Source organism: Podarcis gaigeae (genome assembly GCF_964106915.1).
Source record: "Podarcis gaigeae genome assembly, chromosome: 8".
NCBI classification, from domain to species: Eukaryota; Metazoa; Chordata; class Lepidosauria; order Squamata; family Lacertidae; genus Podarcis; species Podarcis gaigeae.
The window spans coordinates 71,291,458-71,312,514 of NC_139684.1; the positions used below are offsets into that span (position 1 = coordinate 71,291,458).

The following is a 21,057-nucleotide window of genomic DNA, read 5'->3' on the forward strand; positions in this document are numbered from 1 at the left end:
TCAGGTTCCCCACCCCTACCTTCAAGGGATTGTTGTGGGGCCCTACCTAGGCATTCCTGTTTAGGGCCTCTAGCTCAAAGATGGCTAGTGGGCAGGCTGTATCAGTTCCCCCATGACTCTCCTCCCTTGCAAAAAATAAATAAAAATGCTGTCATCCTTTTCACTGCTCCTGTGGGTCCCTGCTGTGATGCCATCATGCCAAAAGGACTTTTTTTTGGTGGTGCCTCAAGGCTACCCGCTTCCACAATTCAGCCACACCCACCATACTTGGGTACGATGACACCCTGTGCAAGGCCAACATTTGGCGCCCTCCCCCCCAGCCCCAGTCCTCACGCTGACTTCCCAAAGGCAGGTAAGGAGGCCCCTGGCCTTGGGAAGGAGATGTGAGGGCTCTGGCAGGGTCCTAGAGCTTTCCACGTCTTTCCTAAAGCTGGGAAAGAGCTAAGTAGGCTTTGGGAAGAAGATGGGAGGACTCTAGGACCCTGTCAGGGCCTCATGCCTCCTTCCCAAAGCCCAGCGCCTTGCTTACTGGGCTTTGAGATAGCACCACTCAGTGTGTGTGCACTGTTAATCCTTCCCTGCACCCCCTCTGGCCTTCAGAGAGTTGAGCAATGCAGGCCTCGGCCTGGAAATGATTAACCATCCTTGCTTGAGAGCTTCATCCAATACTCCACCTGAGCTTTTACTAGCATTTATTCTACCTTCCCATTTAGCTCCTGATCTTGACACCTCCCCATCACTTACCCACGGTTCCCTGGGGTTTCCCTCCAACACCAGCCTCCTCCTCATGGGGCCCTTTCCACATTCCACATGCGCTTCTATCATGCTGCTTTGTGGGTCTGGCCCTTCTCAGCCATGTTACCGAGGGACTGTGCCCTCTGGGCTTTCAACGATGATATTCTGGGGCTGTGAGCACGTGCTTGTCCCCTCCCCAGGCCCATCTTACAGGAAAACACGGCTCTCTAGTAATCCCTCCCCCTCGCTGCTTTTTACGGCAGGTCGATGGCTCTGGAGGTTGTCGCACAGTGTGGTGCCGATGCCTTCCAGGAAGTCCGAGTCCAGTCCCTCGTGGTCGAATTCCTCCTCAACAATGTTCAGGTGCTCTTCAGCGACACTTTCACCTCCGTCGGAAAGGACAGCGCAGGTAGCTCGCGCCAAAGGGGACGTTTTTCTGAGGCTGCTATGAAATCTGTTAAGAAATCCCTCTGCCTCATTGTCACGGAATTGCTTGCTTGCTCCAGAATTCTTGAAGGAATAATAATAATAATAATAATAATAATTTATTATTTGTACCCCGCCCATCTGGCTGGGTTTCCCCAGCCACTCTGGGCGGCTTCCAACAGAGATGAGAAATACACTAAAATGTCACATATTAAAAACTTCCCTGAACAGGGCTGCCTTCAGATGTCTTCTGAATGTCAGGTAGTTGTTTATCGCTTTGACATCTGATGGGAGGGGATTCCACAGGGCGGGCGCCACTACCGAGAAGGCCCTCTGCCTGGTTCCCTGTAACTTGGCTTCTCGCAGTGAGGGAACCGCCAGAAGGCCCTCGGAGCTGGACCTCAGTGTCCGGGCAGAACGATGGGGGAGGAGACGCTCCTTCAGATACACTGGACCGAGGCCATTTAGGGTTTTAAAGGTCAGCACCAACACTTTGAATTGTGCTCGGAAACCATGACAGTTCAGGTTGCTTGGATTTGTATGGTCAATGGAGCCCTGTTCCCCTTCGCCACTGTTCCCTAATCTATTCCCAGGCAAGGAGCTGTCACCGCTTTTCCTTGATGAAGAGGCCCCGTCCGCACCAACATTTAAAGCACTTTCATACCACTTTGAAGAGTGGCTGCCAGTCAGTGTAGACAAAACGGAGCTAGATGGACCAGTGATGTGACTCATTATAGGGCAAGGTCCTGTGTTCTTTCTTATGGGGCCTCCCTAGTTTGCAGGGTATAATTCATCTGATTGTTGGCAGAAGTGAAATTAAGTAGAAATGAACGGATACAGAGGACATTCGGGATAGCTCTGGGTTGAAAACTGCTTCTGCTTTCACCACTGAGCTTAGAGTTATGGGATGATATGGGATGTTACTGGGATTCTTGAAAGCATTTCGTTCTTGTTCACCATGAGGTCTGGCATAACATTGTGGGAGTTCCAATTTGAGCTTTTCATTATATTCAAGGGTGCAAAAATTCAGGATCTGAATATATATATATATATATATATATATATATATATATATATATATGCTTTCGTAGATTTTCACGGGTACAGGAATGCAGGTTTTGGTGTCCTCGGGTGTCTTCCCGTGTAAAAGTTGGGGTGTCTAGGCGAAACGTCGCCTAGACACCCCAACTTTTACACGGGAAGACACCCGAGGACACCAAAACCTGCATATATATATATATATATATATATATATGCAGGTTTTGGTGTCCTCGGGTGTCTTCCCGTGTAAAAGTTGGGGTGTCTAGGCGACGTTTCGACGAGGTCTCACTCGTCATCTTCAGGCTGGTGCTTTCGGCTTCTTGTTACTGGAACAGAGCGGGATCTCAATGTTTGAGTTCCTATAAATACTGTAGAGGGGGTGTGGTGTCTAGCCTCCAATGTTCTGGGCAGAGAGGAAGTTCCCAGGCTAGTGTGCCTTTTCTTCTTTTGTTCCTTAATTACTTGAGAGATACCTTGAGTGATTTCTTGAGTGATATCCTGAGTACCACTTAGGTGGGTAATTAGGTGTGGATTAGTTGCTAAAGTCTTTGTGTCTTGACCTCTTGAACTTTGTGAAGAGTTTTCCTGAGAAGATGGCTGTATTGCACTTAGTTGTGCTTTGGCTTGGCTTCGTGTATAGGGGCGAGCTGTGGTTTTGTGGCTTGTGTCAGCCAGATCTGTGTAGGGATTGCAGGGGGGTGCAGCATCCGGAGGTGCCACCATGGATTGGCTACTGGATGGTGTCAGTAATTCATCTGTGGAGAGGGTCTGGGTTTGGGTCTGGTGTGGTTGATTGGTGTTGGCGTTCTGTGTGCCTCTGGATCTGGTGTCAGTTTTTGTGGGGAGGGCTAATTTCCAGATGTCTGGCAAGCGGGATGTGTCGTCACGCTTGTTCATGTTGTGAGGGTGTTTCTCTATCTCGATGGCTTCCATGATTATTCTCTTGTGGTGATGTTCCGTGTTAAAGAGCAATTTGGAATCTGCAAAATTAATTTCGTGTCCTGTTTCTTTCATGTGTTGGAAAAGAGAGGAAGTTTTTTCTTCTTTTTTGACGGCATTCTTGTGTTCTGCGATACGTGCATTTATTCGTCTGTTTGTTTGTCCAATGTACGTGGCTGGGCAGACTTTGCAGGGTATTTCATAGATCCCTTGGTTTTCCAACTGGATTTTATCCTTGGGGTTTCTGAGGATATTGGCTATTTTTTGGTTGGTGCAAAAGGCTGTTTTGATATTGTGTTTATGGAGGATTTTGCTAATTTTATCTGTAGTGCCCTTGATATAAGGAAGGAGGGCCATGCCATTGTTTTCTTCTGTGTCTTGGTTTTTGGGGGGTGTTTCCTTTTGGATTAGCTTCGTAATCCTGTTTTGCTGGTATCCATTGGCAATTAACACATTTGAGAGATTCTGTAACTCAGTTGTCAAGTGGTCTTTGTCAGCCAGGCGTTTGGTTCTGGAGATGAGAGTCTTGGCTACGGAGTTTATTTGTGCAGGGTGGTGGTGTGATTGTGCATGTAAGTAGCGGTTGGTGTGTGTTTTTTTCCGGTAGATAGTGTGTCCTAGGGAGCCATCAGGTTTTTTGTAGATTAGGACGTCAAGGAAGGGAAGTTGGTTGTTGGCTTCTATTTCCATAGTGAATTGTATTTTGGGGTGTAAGTTGTTGAGATGTGTGAGGAAGCTATCCAGTTTTTCCTTCCCGTGTGGCCAAATTACAAAGGTGTCGTCAACATATCTGAGCCAAAGTTTGGGTTTGTGTTCTGACTTGTCTAAAGCATTGGTTTCAAAGTGTTCCATGTACAGGTTTGCGATGACCGGTGAGAGGGGTGATCCCATAGGTGCTCCTTCTATCTGTTTGTATCTTTGTCCATTGTGGATGAAGTACGTGTTGGTTAGGCAGTGGTTGGTCAGGTCCAAGATGTATTCGGGGGGATTGTATTTGTTTTGAATAGCTGTCAAGGCTTCATTAATGGGCACTTGTGTGAAGAGAGATACAACATCGAAGCTCACAAGTAGGTCATTAGGATGTAGGTTTTGCTTCTTTATTGTTTCTATGAACTGGGAGGAGTTTGGTACGTGTGAAGAGATGGATTCTGCATAGGGCTGAAGTTGCTTGGCGAGAAATTTAGCGAGATTTTGTAGAGGTGAGCCTATGGAGCTGACTATTGGTCTGAGTGGTGTTCCTTCTTTGTGTATCTTGGGGAGGCCGTAGAGTTTGGGGCATCTGGATGATTTTTCTCTGGGGATGATTCTTAGCTGGATTTCTTCACTGATAGGAGAGGCTTTTATTTTGGATTTGGTGGTTTTTTCCAGATAGGTGGTGGGATCTGTTTTTATAGGTTTGTAGGCAGGATCTTGGAGTAGCTTTGATAGTTTTGCTTGGTAGTCCGATGTGTTCATCACCACTGTGGCATTACCTTTGTCTGCTGGGAGAATGATTATGTTGTTGTCTTTCCTCAGGTTGGTGAGTGCTTTCTGTTCTTCTTTGTGTAAATTGCTTCTGGGTGGTTTGCTGGAGCAGAGGATGTTGGTGACTTCAAGTCTGATTTTATTGGCTTCATCTGGGTTGAATTTGGTTAGGCTAGCTTCGACTCCGCATATGATGTTTTCCGTGGGGATGCGTCTCGGGGCGACTGCAAAGTTGAAACCTTTGGAGAGTACTTTGGTTTCAGTTGTGGTGAGGATCCTGTCTGATATGTTATGTACTGTTTGTTTCATGGGTTGCTGTGGAGGGTGGCCGGGCTTCTGGCGTTTCTCTAGTTTGTGGAGTTTGTTGGTGTGTGTGTCTGTCTTATGTGAGGTCTCCGTTTCAGCTCTCCAGACGGCTAGTTGTTTGCATTTGTCCCAGAGTGCAGGGTGGATTTTGTTACAGAGTTTGAGGTGAAGAGTGAGTAGATCTTTGTTGGTTTGGTCTAGTAGGTATCTTTTCTTGTGTAGTTCGTTTCTGATTAGGGATAGTTCAGTTCGTTTCAGGATCCTTTCGGTGGCTGGGGTTTTAGAATGGAATTTAAGTTGGAAGCATGTGGGAATTAATTTGTTGTCTCGGCAGTTGCGTAGGAACAAGAGATCACATAAGATGGTGGCTCTTCGGACTTCTAGTTTCTCGTAGGTTCTTGTCAGCTGGAAGGTTTCCTCCCCGTAGAGGTAAGATATTTGCTTTCGTAGATTTTCACGGGTACAGGAATGCAGGTTTTGGTGTCCTCGGGTGAAACGTCGCCTAGACACCCCAACTTTTACACGGGAAGACACCCGAGGACACCAAAACCTGCATTCCTGTACCCGTGAAAATCTACGAAAGCATATATATATATATATATATATGGGCTGGCAGCTGGCACCAGGGTTACAAAGGAGGGCCAGCTCCCTGGGAACTGGCTCCTAAAATTATCTCTCTGGCTCCTAGATTTTTCCAACAATAAAATGCTCCCCCACTCTGGGATGGGCGGCAGTTGTGGGGGAATCATTCATGCGCAGAACAGAGGCTGAAGGCAAACATAACTTTTCTGGTTTTTTTTATTGCTGCCTTTTTAATTGTTGACTCTAGTTTCATTTGTTAGCTCCTTGGGGGCCTTCAGACAGAAAGGCAGCCTATAAATTTTTAAGTAAACAAATATTTGAAGAGCCCTGCCAGGAGGTTTGTCACCTACCAAAGGAGCCTGGTTTTGCAATTTGCATGGCAGGGGTAGGTGTCAGCAAGTCGAATGCTGATTCAGCTGCCAGTTTCGCTCCTCTAATGATTCAAGAAAGGTTTCTTTTCAGGCAGGAATGTACACGTTTTATATGTAGTATGTATGCATCTCTTTTTAAAGTACCAAATGTTTTTAAAATAGTTGCAAAATGCAGCCGGCCCTTTCATTGTACAAGATGGACCTCTTGTCTTAGGTGGTAGACTGGGGAAAGTAGCAAACTGATGCTCATCTAAGAGCATTGTGTCATCTTTCTTGCTTGGCATTGTGTTAAAACACACCTGAATGCTCCAGACCAGCAAACTGCCAAAACTTCAGCTTTTATAGAGGTGGACACACTAGCTAATGATCAATTAAGCAAGGACATTTGATTAGCAGCCCCTGCCTGCTACTTCACCTCTTAATTCGTATGGAAGCAGTAAGGGTGTACTTAGTTTTTCACACATGATTTCTTCATCCTGGCTTTATTTCTGTTAAATAAATCATGACACGGAGTCATATGTCATGTGTTGTTGTTCATCTGAGGTTGCAATTACCTAATATTAAGACCTGCTAATGGGACACGGGTGGCGCTGTGGGTTAAACCACAGAGCCTAGGGCTTGCCGATCAGAAGGTTGGCAGTTCGAATCAGCGCGATGGGGTGAGCTGCCGTTGCTCGGTCCCAGCTCCTGCCAACCTAGTAGTTCGAAAGCACATCAAAGTGCAAGTAGATAAATAGGTACAGCTCTGGCGGGAAGGTAAACGGCGTTTCCGTGCGCTGCTCTGGTTCGCCAGAAGCGGCTTAGTCATGCTGGCCACATGACCCGGAAGCTGTACGCCGGCTCCCTTGGCCAATAAAGCGAGATGAGCACCGCAACCCCAGAGTCGGTCACGACTGGACCTAATGGTCAGGGGTCCCTTTACCTTTACCTTTAAGATCTGCTAAGGAACAAATGATTGCTATGATGTCCTGATATGCAAAACTACACAATGCAAAGGGGGTGTACTTTCTTTTACCTATGACTGCATGCACTCCTAATGTTGGGCAAGTGTGGGCCTGGCTGCCTGTCCGGACGGTGGGCCATGAGGCTATATCCCTCTTTGCACTCATGCAACCTGTCTCCTCCAACAGGGCGCTGCTTCCTTCCCCGACCCAAATCCCAGGTGGTCAGCTGCCCCTCCACCCGCTTGCTGTCCCTGGAAGAAGCACAGGCACGGACCCAGGCCTTATGCAAGGCTACCAAGCCAGAGGCTAAGCAGGGATCCAACGATCTGCAGGGGCAAGGGAAACTTTCTTCTGTGTTGAGCTCACCTGACACCAGGTAATTGGGCTTCCATGTACAGGTGCAGTATACCTCTAAACATCAGGTGCTGGGAGCGAACAACAAGGGGGTTCACATCACTTTGATGCCCTGCTTTCCAGTTGATGGTGGAGTAAATAGACCTCACCCTGATCCGGGGAAGCAGTTCTTACGCTACTGTGAAGACCATTGTCAGATTGCTGCGTGCAATGACCCTTCGAGAGCTGATGTTTCAGAGGGAAGTGGGTTGTAGGTTGTTTTTTATTTTGTAACTGCAGTGACAGCAGGCAACTGGGATGGCTCTCTGCAATCTGGCGCAGGCTCGGACTGCTTAGCTGCCGGAGCTGGTGGCCTCGGCCTGACCTGTCTCTCCCACCTGCAGGCAAAAGGCAGAAAGTAATGGGAGGCTGCGGAAGACGTCAGGTCCTAGCTGGAAGGCCTTCTTCGCCATTGGCAAAACGCCAGTCACGTTTCGCAAGAAATCACACCGCCTCGGAGACCTTTTTGGACTTGGAGAGTCTCTGCCAGGTGAGAGACCAACACCTGATTGTGGGTTGCTTTGCATGGCGAGTTCCCTCCCCCCCTCCCTCCCTTCCCCCCCAGTGGAAATAATGACACACGACACAATTATTAAGGTTAATGGGCTAAATAAGGCCACAACTTTATTGGTTACAGGTGATGATTGGTATTGGCTTAGGCATTGGTCCTAACCGACTATATCCAACTTCAGCCCGTCTGCTTGAAGTCTGGGAAGGGTTAACCACCAGTAGGGGGAGTCCTGCTGATGCACATCAATTAGGAACTCCCCCGGGGTCAACGATTTGGGGCATGCCTTAGGCTCCCACCTCCCCAGGCTTCGGACAGGGCCACACTCCCCAGAATCCTTTATTGGACTACCCTTCAATATGTGGGGCAGGCGATGGTGCTGCCTCCCCTCTTCCATCTACAGAACAGTACCAATGCCTAACCGCCAATACCAAGAAAGTTGTGACGATTTGCTATGAGGTAGGTGAAAAACCAAGTAGCTGGTGCCAATTTGCCAAGTGGAAAAATTCCTACCAGGCTTCTCAAAGGCGACCAACCAAGGTCCATAGCAAGGTCAGGGAACAAAAACCTTATAGGGCAGGAGGGTGGGAAAAACCGGAACAGCTGGTGGCGGCAAAGAGGAAGATCCCTGGCTGTGTCCTGCCTTAAATAGGGCAGGCCATGCCCCCAGAGCCAGCCGATTGGCTGGTCAGGAGGTGACAAGGCCGAGAATCCCCCCAATCGTGTGGGGGGGGGGCGTGAAGCCCGCAACCCCACCTCCTCTGTAGGGTGGAAGTGTCTTTCTTCATCCATGGATTTTCGGGACAGTGTGCAAATCAGGAGAGGCTCCTCTAATCTGGGAGGGGCAAAGTGGCGGTGAGGCCAGAGTTGTAGCAGCACTGGGTTTGCTCCACTAGCATGTTCACACAGCCCAGACCTTGCCACTGCTTCACTCTTCCTGGTAAGTTGCAGTGGTTCCACTGCTGTGAGGCTGTTGCACCACCCTGCTAGGCAAGTGGCAAAAACATATTACAAAACAACAGGGAAGTGTGGATAAGCCCCCGGTCAGCACTCTTAAGGGCTAGAAACTTGCTTTGTTTTTAAAAAGAAGCTGAGATACACAGATGCTCAGTTCTGCACCAGATAATAAATTCCACAGGTGTGGTGTGCTTGCCAGGTGTACAACATATACTGCCTGGGAACCTGAAATTGAAGTCCTCCAACTAGCATTCCTCTATGGCTTTATATTTATTCCAGAGTGGATAAAGTTTGTTTCATGGGTGAGGATTGGAGGAGAGATTGAGACCTTGAGATAAGGCCCTTTTCAGTTAATAACCTACTTCCTTGTCCTGTCTTGCTTCAGGGGGCCAGCCTGAGACTGTCACCTTGCGATCAGCCAAGAGTGAGGAGTCCCTGACATCACAGGCCAGTATTGCAGGTAAGAGGAAACCTCATAGGCTGGGACATATGGGGAGGTGGGGGCACCAGCGGCTGCCACCAGGGCTCCTTAGGAAAGGGTGTGCAGGATATAAACTCAGTAAATAAGACAGAATAATAGCTGCATAGACTGCCAACCTTCCAGGTGACTTTTGCCTTTGAAACAGGTGTGGGGAAGTGGTGGCCCTCCAGATGTTGTTGGAACCCAACTCCCAGCAGCCCCAGCTCTTACTGGTCAAAGATGATGGGAGTTGTAGTTCATTAACATCTAGAGTTCCCTATCCCTGCTACAAAAACAGGTTGCACAAACCTACCTTTAGACTTGCAGCTGGGAGCTGCATCCATTCCCTCTGCTGGACAAACAAGCAATCTGAGCACAGGTCTACATGGTAGGCTTCTGTGGTTTTATGACTTTAAACCTGATGGGTAGGGAGCCAGCAGCTGGCGGTGCTTTGCCCGTGAGGGTGCTGCCACCACAATCACTGGCCAAAAAGATTGTAGCAACATAAGGAAACTGCCTTGTGCCAGCCACTTGCCAGACTTCTTGGCCATCAAGTTGAATATTGTCTATTTCAAGGCTGGAGGACCTGTTGTTGCACTTCAGATCCCATCAGCCCCAGCTAGCATAGCCAATAGTCAGGGATTATGTAGTCCAGCCACACCTGGAAGAGAACAGGTTCCCCACCCCTGGCCTACTCAGGTGGCACCTGCTACCTAGCCATGCCAGGTATTGAAACGGGGACTTTCTGAATGCAAAGCATATGCTCTGCCATTGAGCTGTGGCCCTTGCAAAGGGGCAGCCTTGTATGCTGAAGCTTCTGTGGGATGTGGAAAGCAGGGCTGGGCGATATCTGGTTTCCACCAGGTCAACGTTGCCGATATACCGATATATCACAAGGTCTGAAATAAGGATGGAGCTACGTAGAGGCACTGGCTGGCTTCAAGGTTTTCCCCGCATTGTGATTTTTGCTGGCGCCTGCTGTTGTGATTCGCTGCCCCCCTTCCTGCAAGAGGCAGGGAAGAGCTGAGCAGGCAGAGTTAACAGAGTTAAATTTCCCCCACATTGTGATTTTTTTTGCATAGCACACATACACACACATATCGTGATTCACGATATATTGCCAGGTCAGAAATTATGAAACCAATAACACAATATTGACCCAGTTTGGGACGATATATCTCCCACCCTAGTGGAGAGTTTCAGGCTTGCACCCATTGCCTTTCAGGGGGGAATCTCTAACGGCACACCTGTATGCAAGCAGCCAGTCCCCCAGAGGCAGAAGTATAGACCACATAACACGGGTCTTGAAAGACCTACTTTGGCTCCCAGTACATTTCCGAGCACAATTCAAAATGTTGGTGTTGATCTTTAAAGCCCTAAACAGCCTTGGCCCAGTATACCTGAAGGAGTGTCTCCACCCCCATCGTTCTGCCAGGACGCTGAGGTCCAGCACCGAGGGCCTTCTGGTGGTTCCCTCATTGTGAGAAGCAAAGCTACAGGGAACCAGGCAGAGGGCCTCCTCAGTAGTGGCACCCGCCCTGTGGAACGCCCTCCCATTGATGTCAAAGAGATAAACAACTACCTAACATTTAGAAGACATCTGAAGGCAGCCCTGTTCAGGGAAGTTTTTAATGTGTGACATTTTAATGTATTTTTAATCTTTGTTGGAAGCCGCCCAGAGGGGAAACCCAGCCAGATGGGCAGGGTACAAATAACAAATTATTATTATTATTATTATTATTGCCCTGTGTGGTGCTGAGGCTTGCCCCTTTCTTCTCGGATGTTCATCCGGTGGGTGACAGTGAGCCAGGGAGTTGCATGTCCTTTACCTGTGTGGGTTTTCTCCTTTCTCGGTCCGTGTCCTAGGCCTCCCCAAGCTGCCCTGCCTGCGACGTCCACACTCCAGCAGCGATGCCTTCCCTACCCTCAAGCCTTGCCGCTCATGCTCCTCTCTGGGCTCCTCTGTGTCCGGCCGTGGCGAGGGTCTGGCGGCTGGGGCGGCAGATGTGGCCGCCCGGCGCCGCTCCTCCTGGTTGGAAGGCGACTCGGAGCTGGACTCGGAGCTGGAGCTCAGCCCCCCTGGCCTCCGCGGCCTGGACTTTGACCCGCTGACCTTCCAGTGCAGCCCACCGGCTCGGCGGCCCTCGCTCTCGGACGACTCCGGGCCTCCGAGCCCCGGGCGGGCGCTCTCTCCTTGCTCACCCCCCACGATCGGCAAGGATACGTCGGAGCCGCTGCCCGTCTCCCTCCCTGAAGAGATGCTGGAGATGTTCGCTGGGGGCGAGGCCAGGGGCCCCGGCGGGCATGCCTCTCCACCACACATGATCTCAATGCTGCTGTGTGCTGCTGGCGGGCAGCTGAGCGACAGCTGCGAGCGTGAAGTCCGCTGCAAGATCACGCAAGCCAAAGGCCGCACGTCGCCACTCAGTAAGTGTTGGTGCCTTGTGGGAGTCGGTAATTCTCCTCAGCCAGGGTGATATATCAACAGAGTCCATGGAACCCCTGGAGAGCCTTCAGAGATTTCTTGCTCCAAGCAGAACATCTTCTTCCAGAGTCCCACACCATTCAAAGTAACAAAGTGTGTATTGTCTCCAGACACGAGAGAAAGCTAAACTATAGTTAAACTGGTGCATATGGTTATTCTGGTTTTATGCTATATACCTGAAGGAGCATCTCCACCCCCATCGTTCAGTCCGGACACTGAGATCTAGCTCTGAGGGCCTTCTGATGGTTCCCTCACTGCAGGAAGTGAAGTTACAGGGAACCAGGCAGAAGGCCTTCTTGGTAGTGGCGCCTGCCCTGTGGAGCGCCCTCCCGTCAAATGTCAAGGAGATAAATAACTACACAATTTTTAGAAGACATCTGAAGGCAGCCCTGTATGAGGAAGCTTTTAATGTTTGATGTTTTATTATGCTTTTGTTTTTGTTGGAAGAGTGGCTGGTGCACCCCAGTACAATTAATATTCTTATTCTCATCTAACACTACTGCATGAACCCCACAGCCTCTTCCCCTGACTTCCCACAGATTCAGAGTCAGACCCTGACATGCAAACAGTACATCATCAAGACAAGACACACACACAAAGGACATAATGAAAGCAATGCCCTAGAGACAACTATACAAACCTCTACACATAGGCATATTTCCTGAACCAATGGGAAGGTGAATGACTTAGCAAATCATATACCCAGCGTCACTGGTGTTGCTATGGTAACCCAGTGCACCTGGTACCCTTATCTCAGAACCTCCAGGCTTGGGGGATGTACTTCCCAAGGCATGAGCACAAGCATTGTGTAATTTAACCCATTGTTCAAATTCTGCCAACAGTACCGTTTGCTTACTGCTGTTATTACTTTGAAGTATTAGCCGGCCAGCCTTTGCCCACCTGGTGCCCTCCAGACTTTTAGGACTACAACTCCCACTGCTCCAGGCAGCACAGCTGACGGACAGGGGTGATGGGAGTTGTGATCCAGCAACATCTGGAGAGCCGCAGGTACCACATCCTGCATTCATCAGGAACCCCCCTGTGCTCTATCCTGGAAGGGGAGCAACAACCAGTTATAAGTCTTTCTGTTGTGCTCCTAGTCCTGGAAAGCTGCTTCACCGCCCCAATGGAAGGGCCGGCTCTAATCTCTCTCCCTTTCCCTTTTTTCCTATTCAGGTCCGAAGGCCGAAGCAGCTCCCAACTCCCCCGGCGTGCTGTCCATGCTGCGGCACATCCCGCCTCCGCCTCCCCCCAAGAACCCAGCTAGGCTGATGGCGCTGGCGCTGGCTGAGAGCGCCCACCAGGCGGCGCTGCAGCAGAAGCGCCAGAAGCAGGCCGGTCGCGGGCAGCGAGAACCCCGGACACATTTCCGACGCTCCCTGTCGCTGGAGTGCAAAGCGGGAGAGATGACGAGTGGAGCGCGGGCGCTCTACTCCATGGTGCGCCCCAGTCCCAAGGCCCCCGGTCCTCCGGCCCTGCAAGGCCAGGCTAGGGGCAGGAGCATCGGCAGCCAGTTCCACAGCCGCCAGGGGGAAAACCAGGTGAGGGCCTTGTGGGTTCTGGAAGTGCTGGACTGGGGTGAGAACTTACGAGGGCTCCTGAAAGGTGGATCACTTCTCGGGCATTTAAGAGGGGTGTATTATTTAATAGGGACACGGGTGGCGCTGTGGGCTAAACCACAGAGCCTAGGACTTGCCGATCAGAAGGTCGGCAGTTCACATCCCCGCGACAGGGTGAGCTCCCGTTGCTCGGTCCCTGCTCCTGCCAACCTAGCAGTTCAAAAACACGTCAAAGTGCAAGTAGATAAATAGGTACCGCTCCGGCGGGTAGGTAAACAGTGTTTCCGTGCACTGCTCTGGTTCGCCAGAAGCGGCTCAGTCATGCTGGCCACATGACCCGGAAGCTGTACACTGGCTCCCTCGGCCAATAAAGCGAGATGAGCGCCGCAACCCGAGTCGGCCACGGCTGGGCCTAATGGTCAGGGATCCCTTTACCTTTAGGTAAAGGTAAAGGTACCCCTGCCCATACGGGCCAGTCTTGCCAGACTCTGGGGTTGTGCGCCCATCTCACTCAAGAGGCCAGGGGCCAGTGCTGTCTGGAGACACTTTCGGGTCACGTGGCCAGTGTGACATCGCTGCTCTGGCGAGCCAGAGCTGCACACGGAAACGCCGTTTACCTTCCCGCTAGAAAGCAGTCCCTATTTATCTACTTGCACCCGAGGGTGCTTTCGAACTGCTAGGTTGGCATGCGCTGGGACTGAGCAACGGGAGCGCACCCCGCCGCGGGGATTCGAACCGCCAACCTTTCGATCGGCAAGCCCTAGGCGCTGAGGCATTTACCCACAGCGCCACCCGCGTCCCCCCTTTACCTTTACCTGTTATTTAATAGACTTGATATTTCCACCCCAGTCCTTAATCGTGACACCACCTCCCTTGCTTTTCTCTCTCTCCAGGTGCCTCTCAGCCAGGCGTCCCCCCCAAGCAGCTCGGATTCCTTTTCCCCCTACCGGAGGGTCCTTGCTGACCTCGCCCAGAGAGACCACCCTTCGCAGTCCTTCTCGGATCCCTACCACCTGTCCTCCCAGTCTTCTGCCTCACCAGGTGCCTACAGCTTCCGCCACCAGCCGCCTCCCCTGTCAGTGCCCTGCCCTGCCCCCCTCCAGCCTCTAGACGCCTACCCCATGCCCAGCCAGCCTCTTGCCCCGCCAAAGCCCCCGCCTCCTCCGCACTTCCCCTTAGCCGCCGGCCACTTGCCCCTCAAGAGCAGGCCACCTGCTTTCCAGGCCTACCTCCCGGACCACCAGCTCCGGCACCACGGCCGTTTCCCGGCTTCCTCCCGGGTGGGAGTCAATGGGACCCCTCCTCCTCCTCAGCTGGAGCACGAAAACCTCTACTATGAGATTGTGGGGGAGCCTCCTGCTTACCCAGGCCTGGCCCGGCCCTGGCCTTCCTGCCCTCCCCCGGAGTATTTGGCCACCTTCAACGCTTCTTACGGGGTTTTCGAGCGGCCATGGCGCCAGCCCCTCCTCCCCCCAGCGCCCTCCTCCCTCCAGCCCATCTTAAAGAACCCCCGGGCGCACGCCCAGCCCACGCCTCCCGTGACGGCCCGCCAAGAGCCCATCTACGTCAACATACCCTTCCCTGAGCCCCCGTCCACCACCCCTCCGCCCTCTCCGCCACCTGAAGCGGCACACCCCCGGAGCCACTCCGACCCTGGAGCCCCTCAGCCTCTCTCACACCACAGCAGACCGCCCTTGCCTCAAAAGCAGAGGCTCGGCTGGGGGTATCCGGCCACGGGGCAGTACCGCCACCTCATGGATGCTTTGCCCTGCAGCCGTACGTTGTTGCAGCTCTACCGCCCGCCTCCGGCCTGCTGGGGCCGCTCCCCCTACGGCCCGGAGCCCATCATCACCTACGACGGACCCCCTGCCCGCCCGGGGAGCCAGGCCTCGGCACCCGCCTCGTCTCTACGTAAGCTGGATGAGTCTCCGCCGCAGTACGGCAACGTGGAGAGGAGGGAGGGGTCTCCGTCTGGGTGCTACCTGGGGCCCAGCTGGACGGTGTACACAGAGGGACAGACGCACAGCTACTGCTGAGAAGGCCGCCAGCCTTGGATTCACGGGGCTGGGCTCCGGGTCCTTGCCCCCTCCTCTCCCCCACCGGTGTTTATGGAATTATATTGTGGTACTGTTTGCTGTGGGGAGGGCGCGGGGGGAGGGGATGTGGGTGTTGGAAGGAAGGATGTGTTGCTATCGGTCCCAGGAACGTCGTGCCCAGGCCCCTCGCTGGCTGCTGCGCCTGCCTGTTTTGAGGACTGGCCTGTGGTTTTGTTTTGAGAGCACACAGATCTCCAAAGGCAGCTGCGGAACCCTGCATGATGTCCCCCACACTTCGACCGGCATGACATCATGGCAGAGCCTTGGATCGCATCGTTTTAAGCCTCTTTTTCGCCGTAATGGCTGTTTATGTTACGCTCCATGCTACATCTCTTGTCGTCGTCGTCCCCAAAATCTCCACTGCCAGCAGTGGATTCCTAGCACCTCCAGAGGAGGTCCTTCATCTCCAATGCAAAGGGGCACAGTGATGTGTCTGAACCCCACCCTTGGGTGACGTCACCTGGTTTGCTTCGGTAACACTGCCCCTAAGATATCGCCGGCAGATGATGTCTAGGGGAGCCGAATGATGAGGCTGGCTGTGCTCCTGGAGGTGCAGTTCCCTGAGCTGGCACAGTGGGGCGCTGTTCACTTAGCTATGCTATTGTGTGACATCGCTGGGTGATATCGCAGGCTCTTTGAAAGCTGGGGATGGACGGCACACTGATCACTCCCCTTAAAAAAAAAATCGTCGAGTATTTCCATCCAGGATGAGTTCTAACTTTTTAACTGTTGTTTTAACCCCATTAAAACATTAACAGCACCCACCCACTCCCCTTTCTCCTGCTTTCCCAGTTCCTGGCGAGACAGCAAGGCACAAGACTCTTGGTTTCTTGCATATGTGCCAGGGGGTACAAGGGATGCTTTCGTTAGAGTAATGTGACTGGGCAACCTCCTGCTTCCTGTTCCCAGACCATGTGTTTGTGGCTTTCAAGCCAGGCAGACTTTGGCGTCTCCAGAAACTTCAGGGACGGTAGGCAGGCAAGGGGAAGGTCAGCCACGCATTTGTGAGTTTACTTAGGATTGGAGGGTCTTTGTATATCGGTTCGCGTGTGTGGGTTTGTTTCTTTTAGTGGAAGGTAAGATGCATGTGTGCTTGGCATGGGATGCTTATGTAAATTTGTGTGTGTATGCGTGTGTGTTTGGGAACTGGGTTTGTGTGTGCCTGGGAGGACATAGAGTTGGGTATCCATGTCTATATGGTATGTGTGTTGTGTTGTCTGGAATTGGTGGGTGTGCGTGTGTATGCGTCTGTGATGTTTGTATATATTTCACGGGACAGTATTTTAGGTATGTGGGGTGGGAGGAAGGAGGGAGGGGAATCTATGCCTTATTCCCCTTTTGACCAATCACACCTTGACGCAAGGGCACAGGTGACATGCCCCATGCGATTCCCACTCCACAAAAGCACTTTTGTACGGCCTGTAGGCTTCTTTGGAATCCTCATGATGTCAGATTCCTTTTTTTAATTTTAAGGAAGAAAAACAATTACTGATGGCGATTCCTGCCCCCACATCACTGGTGGGGTGTGTGTGTGTGAGAACACTGCCAATGCAGACAAATTGCACACACATTTGGGTCCTATTGATTTCAATCAGAGTAAAGCTGAGCATGCCGTTAACACTCCCCCACTGAACTCCATGTGACCTCAAAGTCATGCCCTGCTTTTAACTGCCTGATCCTACTGCATGTTTACTTGGAAGTCAAGTTGTACTTGGCTCGATGGGATGTGCACATAGGATTGCAGCCTTAACCTCGTCTTTTCAAAGCCACTTTTCGAAGGTTCTGCATTCCCTTGTGAGGTTTGGGATCAGCCATATCTGGATCTTGGCCACCCCAGCTGGCTGGCATTCTCTTGTGGTGAGATCCAGGTCTTCCCTCTACATTACCAGGCACTGGCCATCTTAAAGCAGATGATACTCGTGTATGTATTAAATGATATGCAAATGACTTGGAAATAATTCTCCACCTCCAATATGGTTTTCAGTGTGAAACGTGTGCCCTAACTTAAGAGTTTCGGATCCAGGACTGATGGACAGTTGAACCTTTTGTTTTAACTGCAGAAACTGCACTAATCTTGCTCTTTCTTTCTTTCTTTCTTTCTTTCTTTCTTTCTTTCTTTCCTTCTGTACTACTGCTGTGGCAATGACTTCCAGACTGCCCCAGGTCCTTTACCCTCTTCTATTTCCTAGCTTTACATAGGAGCAGTTCATTGCAGGCTACTTCTTGTGTTGCATTGCAAACACGTGTGAGCACATTCCGAAAAAACTGGTGTCTAAAAACCCACGTAAAGCATGGTGCTGGAACTGAAACCAGTGGCCCTGGTCTGTGTTGGGGTGGAAAGTCTTTGGGAGTTTTTGCTGCATATTTATTTGCTACATGGGCAGAGCAGTCCTGTGGCCCCTTGGGAAGGGCATCTCAGAGGCCATGGGAATCATCTGGTTTCCATTTCCAAGGATGGAGAGATTGAGAGAGAGTTCTGAACTGGGGAGGGTGTGAACCAAAGGAAGTCACCAGAATACCCCACAAAGAAGAGAATAAATTACACCAGCTCCGTAGGGATGGGGGAGAAATTTGATTCAGTTTGCGTTTAGAGCCAAATCTATCAGATATGCTCTTTCCAAAACAATAAGAAAACTGAAACATAAAAATGAATACATTTGTGAAAGAGACATACAAAATGCATTGAATTAGAATAAATTGTTTGCAGAATTGTGTGTATTAGGGCTTGTCCACACATGCACTTTTCCTGTGCCTAGAAAGCCCAAGCCCAAGAGGTTTTCCACCTGCCCTGCCATTTCTCCTGGGGAAAACCCGCTCTTTAAGTGTTGATCTGAGCAAACATCAATCCACGGTAATCCCAATTGATGTTTGCTCTGATTTGACCCTAAAGAGTGGGTTTTCCTGGAGGAAAGTGGTGGGACAAGTGGAAACCGCATACAATGATTATTCTTAGAAGAAATCAGCACTAACATGCTGGTGAATTTTCACACGGATTACTTTTTAACTTGAAAATTGCTGAACAAATGTGGAGAACCGAATTTAAGATTGGAGAAAAGGAGAAATGGAGAGAACCAAAATGGACAGATCTTTCAATCTCTTGCCAGTTCAGGAGCTGGTGTGTTTTATTGCTTTTTTATTTAATCTCCCTGGAGTAATGGGATGGAATTAGTTAAAAACAAACAAACCAAAAAGCAGAAAAGGACGAAGGAGCACAGCAGAACCTCTCCAATCTCATTTCTGTTGGATGTTAGATCAGGCAGAAGAACTGCCTTTAGTCCTGTATGCAGAGCCTTAGGATTGCAGCTCGAATGTCTAAAATTTGGGGGATGCTCATATTCACAAGTAAATGCTAATAACCCAAGATGACTTTTGAGAATGCCCGAATACACATTTCAGACACAGACAACTGCTGATAGCTCTATTTAGATGTGTTCTAGCCATGCACAGCTTTTGCCTGGGTCTGCTGATGTGCCTATGTAAATGTGACAAAATTTTGGGCATTCACAGCAGGATCATCATAAAAATATATACCTTCCATGGGAGATCAAGGTGCATATTGCTGTTCTGAACTTCTGGGCAATTAGATTGTAGATATAGGTGCAGTTTTGGGGCAACCACTGTGCCTTTCAAATATAATGTTCTGTGCAACCCTGAAAATGATTCCTGACCTGGGAGACCGACTATTCAATTGTACATTTGGCAGGAAAATGGGTGAGACCTGCTTTGGCCTGGGCCCGACCTGCAGCAGAGCGAAGTGGCATCTATTTATCGAATAGGCTATCCAGATGGTTCGCAACCCATTTCTGAGATGGTAGAGCGGACTGTACCACCACAGATTGCAGGTGGGATGTGTCTTGGGGTGTCCCATTTTTGTAACAGCCCCCTATGTGAAAAATCAGAGTGGCCAAATGCAAAAGAGGAAGAGGGCTCCTGCGCCTTTAAGAGTTGTGTAGCCGATTTCAGCATGTGTCGCTTGCCACACGCACAACTCTCTTGAATTACATCTGGGCACTCTAATGGAAAAAATTGTAAGTAGAAAGCAGCACAACGGAAAACAGGCTGTGCAAGAAATTGCCTCCCTGATGCGCCGGTTTTCTTCCTGCATTTCATGGGTAAGCATTTAACAATGGTATTCCCCACTTGTGGCTTGAAGTGGTGCAGTTATCTCACTCCCCTTGGCATTCTACCACCTCGTTTTGCTGCCTGCATGCAAACAAACAAAACACCAAGGGATTGCTTCTTATTGTTTCCTCTGTGTGATGTCTCCCAGGGTCTGGCATCAAAGGGTTCTGGGGAGGGGAAGGGGCAGTCCCACAATCTCTGATGCTGTGAAGCTGTCACTGCCACGTGTGTCTGTGCCTGTGTTTCTAAAGGCCAGCATTTACTCACTACCCTGATGTGCTGCATCCTTCTTTTCGGATATGAATCGACCTCCCTTTCTTCCTGGACTCTTGTACTAAATGGCTTAAAACAAAACCAATTAACAAATAAAGGCAAACTGGCAGCTTGGGTATGTGGTCTCTCTGCTTGCAAGGAGACGGATGGGACAAAACAAGGCTTGTGTCGCTTGGGGTCGTGTTCATCATCATCATCATCATCATCATCCTACTGAAATTTATATCCTGCACTTCTCTTTAAGGAGCCCAGGGCGGAAAAACATATCAACAGTACAGTACAATACAATACAATACAATACAATACAATACAATACAATACAATACAATACAATACAATACAATACAATACAATACAATACAATACAATACAATTTAAACTTCTAAAAACAACCTTCTAAAAACCAGTTGAAAGCCTCCAAAAACAATCACAGCTTATAACAATTGCAGTTTATAATTTCAGGGTTGCCAGATCTTTCAGCCACCAAATGCATGGGTAAACAGGAATGTTTTTAGATTCTTCCTAAAGGTTAAGACTGTGGGAGACAGATCAACCTCTCTAGTGAGGCTATTCCACAAACACGGAACCACCAGCAAAAAGGCCCTGTCATGGGTCACCACCAACCAGGTCTCCAGGCCTCAAGCCTGCCTAGGGGTTGCCTCTGGGCCTACGCCAGCCAAAGTTATCTGCTCAGAGGACATACCAACCCAGAAGCTAGACACGAACATTCCTTTCTCTTTAGAAATAGCCAAGCAGGCACATGAAACTCCTGTCTCCACCCAAATGCAACCAGGTCCGATACGATCAAGTGACTAAACCATATGACACCATCCACACATTTGCACCAATAGACCAGGGATGTCAGTGGTACTTGGCCGCAGCTCAATTTTGCTGTTGGTTTCCTTTTATCAATTCCGGATGTTGAGGGTGAAATAGGAGGTTGGTCATAGTTGTTCCCTACACACCACCACCAAACAGTGAGGCTAAGTGGTGGGTTCCTCAGCTCAACATCTATTTCACTATATATGGTGAGAGGAGTAGGCCCAACGATGACCAGAAGTCAAGGCCATTTCCAAGGGGAAGAAGAAGGAAGCCATACCATCTCTTTTCCTCTTCTTGTGGATGACTTCCAGGATTTGCTGTCTATGTGCCCTTGGTAGTTGGTGGTTTTTGTTTTGTAAAGTTCAACACATGCTCCTTCATGCACTGTCTTATGAACACCTGTTATTTTTAGAGTGCGCCCAGATGTTTCCTCTCTGGGCAGTTTCCCAGGTCAACGGGGGATGAATTTTTTTAAAGCTGTTTAAAGTTTTGTAAAGTCTGCTGGCTAGTTTCATATCCAGAGAGAGCTTTTTATAGTATCTTTTAGCCTTTTCACCCATTGCAGTCATTTATT

The 21,057-nt window shown here is 50.0% G+C and overlaps 1 protein-coding gene across 3 annotated transcripts in view; it reads left to right on the plus strand.

The window, feature by feature from the left end:
* ARHGAP33 (Rho GTPase activating protein 33) overlaps positions 1–19,775 on the plus strand; it is a 54,680-nt gene extending 34,905 nt beyond the window's left edge. For 2 of the 3 annotated variants that reach the window (XM_083751029.1, XM_083751030.1), the window contains 7 exons: positions 999–1,144; positions 6,995–7,184; positions 7,546–7,691; positions 9,052–9,126; positions 10,993–11,553; positions 12,788–13,152; positions 14,064–19,775. In XM_083751029.1, coding sequence (XP_083607155.1) covers positions 999–1,144; positions 6,995–7,184; positions 7,546–7,691; positions 9,052–9,126; positions 10,993–11,553; positions 12,788–13,152; positions 14,064–15,206 — 2,626 coding nt within the window. In that variant the 3' untranslated portion in view covers positions 15,207–19,775. The remainder of the gene's footprint in view (positions 1–998; positions 1,145–6,994; positions 7,185–7,545; positions 7,692–9,051; positions 9,127–10,992; positions 11,554–12,787; positions 13,153–14,063) is intronic. The other variant, XM_083751031.1, reaches the window with a different exon arrangement.
* Positions 19,776–21,057: the final 1,282 nt, after the last annotated feature.